The sequence below is a fragment of the Nannobrachium achirus genome (genome assembly GCF_963921795.1).
Source record: "Nannobrachium achirus genome assembly, chromosome: 6".
Lineage (NCBI taxonomy): Eukaryota > Metazoa > Chordata > Actinopteri > Myctophiformes > Myctophidae > Nannobrachium > Nannobrachium achirus.
In genome coordinates this window covers 42,278,453-42,283,452 of record NC_137815.1, presented here as the reverse complement: position 1 = coordinate 42,283,452, position 5,000 = coordinate 42,278,453, and the positions used below count along the sequence as shown (strand labels likewise).

General features: G+C 42.0%; 1 protein-coding gene across 12 annotated transcripts in view; it reads right to left on the bottom strand.

Moving 5' to 3' along the window:
* atp2b2 (ATPase plasma membrane Ca2+ transporting 2) overlaps nt 1-5,000 on the bottom strand; it is a gene marked incomplete at both ends in the record, with an annotated part of 130,661 nt that overhangs the window by 82,951 nt on the left and 42,710 nt on the right. For all 12 annotated transcript variants that reach the window (XM_080728577.1, XM_080728583.1, XM_080728588.1 and 9 more), the window contains one exon: nt 888-1,088. In XM_080728577.1, the coding sequence (XP_080584703.1) occupies nt 888-1,088 (201 nt within the window). The remainder of the gene's footprint in view (nt 1-887; nt 1,089-5,000) is intronic.

The following is a 5,000-nucleotide window of genomic DNA, read 5'->3' as shown; positions in this document are numbered from 1 at the left end:
TCGAATAGATACTGTATGCATTTGGCCGTGAGCCCCCATTTGAAACGTGTCAGAGACTCCCATAAAGAAGAGAAGATTTGTCAACATTTGTCAGCCAATTTTATCCTGTTCCCCTTTTTGCTGGGGACCTGCGAGGACCCTCTCCTCAATGTCCCCTGAGGGCCCCTGGACCCCACTTTGAGAACCAGTGCTCTATAGCGGTGTAGATCTGAGATGTGTGAACATTTGGGAATGATCTTGAAATTGTCTATTTAAGTTTTGTTGTTTGAGTTGCCTTATAATTTTTTTCAGTTATATTTCACTTCTGTTGTCCAGGCCTGGAGTTTAATAAACACTGTTATTTTTACCTGTCCATTCATGACATTTTTATGGGTTTTCACTGACTTTTAAGCCAATCTAATATCCAACTTGGTAACATCATTTAACGCAATTCTGCTTTTACGGGGGCCCCTGTCACACAATCTTGAATTGTCTGACAGGAGTCCGTGGCCAAATACATAAGAATTTGGGTCTCATTGACATGACACTGTTTGAAAAAAAAGAAGAAAAAAAAAATACACACGTGGTTCTTCATCTGTAAAGAGTAACGTAAGCAGTGGTTCCCAAACTTTTTAGCTCGAGACCCAAAAGAGAAATTAGACGTTTGCTCGGGACCCAAACAGTGAAAATATCAGATCCACAAGCTCACAACGCGTCGCTTCGCAGCGTGTTGTGAGCTTGTAGATGGCCTATTTTCACTACTTCTTTTTGATTTATTTATGTACTTAGGTGTGTTTGTTGTTTGTTGGAAAACAAAAATGGGGGGAAATATATATATATTTTTACTCGAGTCGTGACACATTAAAAATTGGGACCCACGTGGCGTAAAGGGACGAGCTGACACTCACCCTCGGCGCTCCCGTCTCCAGGCGGCTGGTAGAAGGACAGGCCCAGAGAGATGATGGCGGCCAGCTCCAGGATGATGAGCGTGACGTCCTGCAGGGCCTCCCATACCAGCTGAAGGAAGGTCTTGGGCTTCTTTGGAGGTATCAGGTTCGCTCCATACAGTTCTTTCCTCTTGTCCAGGTCAGCTGGGTCGCCCGAGAGACCTGGGGCATGAGAAAGATGGAGAGAGAGAGAGATAGAGAGAGGAGAGGGAGAGATTAACACATTTGCACCACATTTGCAGGAAAAGCGCAGTAAAGCCTGAAGACTTGAAATGGCACATATGTCCAAGACCGTTCGTTTTGTATTTGTACCGTAGGTACAATCACTGTGACATCACAGGTGACATCACAGTGATGTCAGATACTCAGAGCAGGGATAACGCCTGATACTGTGGTTCCCCTGACACATCACTGTGACATCACAGGTTACATCACAGTGATGTCAGATACTCAGAGCAGGGATCTCCATATATGGGCATAAACAGGTGACATCACAGTGCTGTGGCTGGTTCAGACAGGGATCTCCATGTATGGGCATAAAAGGGATTGTATGTTGTGATGTCATGGGAACCACTCTATGCCCATATATGGAGATCCCTGATGTCATCAATATTAAGCCCATATCTAACTGGTCCGATATACATCACTGGCCAGACGGCCAAGACGGCCAAGACATGGCTGTAGCTTGTCGCCTTGAGGCGTCTTAATAGGAATTTAATTTAAAAAAGTGAAAATAGACAATCTACTTGTAGATCTGTTATTTTGTTGTGAGACAGTCTTGTATGACGAAACAGGGCTTTATTTGAAACTTGGAGATACAAGGTTTCTGCCCGACAGTGACGATATGCATAATTAAAGCTTATTATATCCTTTGCACTTCTATTTTAAAGACATTAATATCCCCCTCCATATTCCTGTTTGTTATAGTATGTGTTATAGGATTCAATAATAATTCATATAATATATATTGCAAAATGTGAAGCGTTTAATGCTTTTATTTGGATGGGGAGAGCAGACACAATCTAAAACACTTCCAGTGGACCACCATTGGCATTAACCTCTTGACCCTCAAGTGAGCAAGTTCATTTTCGAAACATTATTGTTTACAGCAATGACCCAGAGTCAGAGATTGCAGAGGGAGGGAGGAATGCACACACACACACACACACACATACACAGAAATGAACAAGGGTGCCGGCACGCGCTCACACAAATGAATCCACACACATACGAGGTACAGTACCTTGTGTTGCCACAATCATTCTCAAATAAAAATTAAACTGTGACGAATGCTCATATCCCTATCAGGATCCCGGGTTCTCAAATAAAAAGGTACTTGGATGAGACTTTTTGTTCTATTGCACATCAAATGAAATCAGAGTGAGCGATTGATAGGGAGTAAGGAATTGCTTCCCATTGTCTTGTCTCTCTGCTGCTTGAACACACAGTGAAATTTACATTGTTCATTTTAATTAACATAGTGTATGAATATCAACAACAAATACAGACAATATTATAGTCTAATGATCTGCCTTTCTTCTCTTTTGCTGAATCGGTTGTACCGAGTGCACACATGCACCCACACACCCAGCAGCATCTCTAATTGCTCGTTTTAGTCATAGAGTCATGACGGGCTCCACACGGCTCTCAGTTTCTTACATAATGCCTTTCAAGAGAGGCAAGCAGGGGCGTCACAAGGGGGGGGGGGGGGGGGGGGAGTGGGACTGAGTTACTAGGGCCCAAGGTGGGAGGGCCTTAATTATTTTATACTTTAGCTATTGAAAAATAGCAGATATGCAAGCTCACAGCGCGGCACCGAGTGCCGTGCTGCGAGCTTGTAGATCTGCTATTTTTGAAAATGTGTGCAAATCTTTGAATATAGATATGTATTTTTTAAGCGAACATTTGTAACTCAAATTTTGCTTCTGGGGGGGGGGGGGTCCCTGGAACTAAATATTTTGAGATGGAGGTCCGTGGCCAAATACATATCATTTTGGGGGTCCTTCACGTGAAAAAGTTTGAGCACCACTGACTGAGATAAAAGCTCTTGTACCCAGGGCCCAGAATTTGGTGCGATGCGACACCCCTGAAGCCTTTCTGACCATCCTCCTCCTCACAAGCCAAGAGCTGTACAAATATCTCCCTCTCCTCTGCCAGGCTCTGAGCACATGTACGGCAGAATACTATTAGCATATCGTTTAGGAAATTAATCTCATGGATAGCACCCACCCTGGATTATGGCATTATGGGTTAATGACTTCAGATTCGTGTGGATTTCGTAATAATTCAACCCACAGCGTTGAACTGTTGAACCGCACCTCTGTGAATCACGATGAAAAGTGCAGCTAAACTACAGTAATGTGCACGTTTATCAATCATCGAAACCAATCAAATGCAAGTAAATGCTCAGCGCTCAAGGTTGAAGTTTGGCTTTCAAAGACAGGGTAGCTTAAAATGCAGCAATGAATTACCGGAAACTCAAATATCAACAATGAATCTATTTTTTAGATTAAAAGCAGTTGATATACCAAGACACAGTGAAGCAAATTAATAGCTTAAGCAACTAAACGGCTGTAACTGCAATCTGTATTAATTATAAAGACAGGGCATTACTAAACCTCACAGTATAGGAACTATTGGTAATTGACAGGGAAAATACCCTATACCCTGCATTTGGGTAGAATTCCTCCACGCCGAGGTAGATCACCCTTTTCCCGAAATTGTATCCAAAAGTAAAGGTAGTTCCACGCTCCCAGAGTATGATTTTCCATCCCACGGTACATAAAACATGCGCTACGGCAGAGGTCTTCAACAAGGGGTCCGGGACCCCTAGGGGGTCCTCAGAGTTACAACGGGGGGTCCTCCAAATCTTTGAGTGATAGGAATTTTTTCCTTCTTTTTTATATTGACCACTTGAATCCTAGTGTCCTTATTCTGAGAACTTTAGCCAAAAATAGCAGATCTACAAGCAGTACTGGCACCTGCGCCGGGGGCTTTTCCGAATTAAATTTATTTATTTGAGTCTAAATAAGTGATTTAAACCGTTTTCTCAACACCGTCGTGCATGTTTTATGTACCGTGAGATGGAAAATCATACTCTGGGAGCGTGGAACTACCTTTACTTTTTGGATACAATTTCGGGAACATCTACCTCGGTGTGGAGGCATTCTACCCCAGCCCGGTGATATCCCCGTAGGACCTCATCTCAGAGCACAACTCCGAGATGAGGACATTGCATTTGGGTCCCTTGGCTTTTTTTCCCATATGCAGTAGTTGGTTGTGTTTACTGGAAACTCTAAGCTCGTTTGTGGGAGATGATTTAAGTTCAACATCAAAGAAGAGATGCCTGGAATTTCAATTGCTGCATATTTGACTTTCTGGCTTTCATCTCCCTGTTCACTAGTGTGCTGCTACACTTTATGCTGTGCTGTATTAACAGATTATGAAAGTACACAATGTAAGCTTCCAAATGATGTGTCATGCATTGAAATAAAAAAAGCATGCACGCACGCACGCACAAATGCACGCACGCACACGATTTATAATTTAAAATTATTGTGGGTTAGCAATGTTCGAAATGCGGCAATCATGATTAGGGATAGAGCTTGTTAATTTTTATTGATAATGAGCACCTATCAATCCTGCTTATTGAGCTTTTATCGAGCCCACTATTGAGCGTTTTCTAATATTTTGTGGAAAGATGTGAGATGGCAAATTCTGAACAGAACTGGTATCTTTTTTTATTGGCCAGTTGTTGTAACTGTGAGTTTGTGGCTGATCACCATCTATGAAGATGACAATGGACAAAAGTAACAAATATTATCATTAAATATCATTAAAACAATCATTCATTATGTGTGCAATAAGTGTTAAATGGCTTTATATTATGAATAGCACTGTAATAATTTCTTGATCGCCTCTTGTCTTGATTGTTTAAAGATGACGTCATGGGCCGCTATGCTTGATAACAAGCTAAGATAAGCCCAAAGCTTATTGATACCGGGTACTCAATACTCAATACTACCTTGTTTCGAGCTCCATCCTTAATTAGGATGGAATATTCATCACATGACT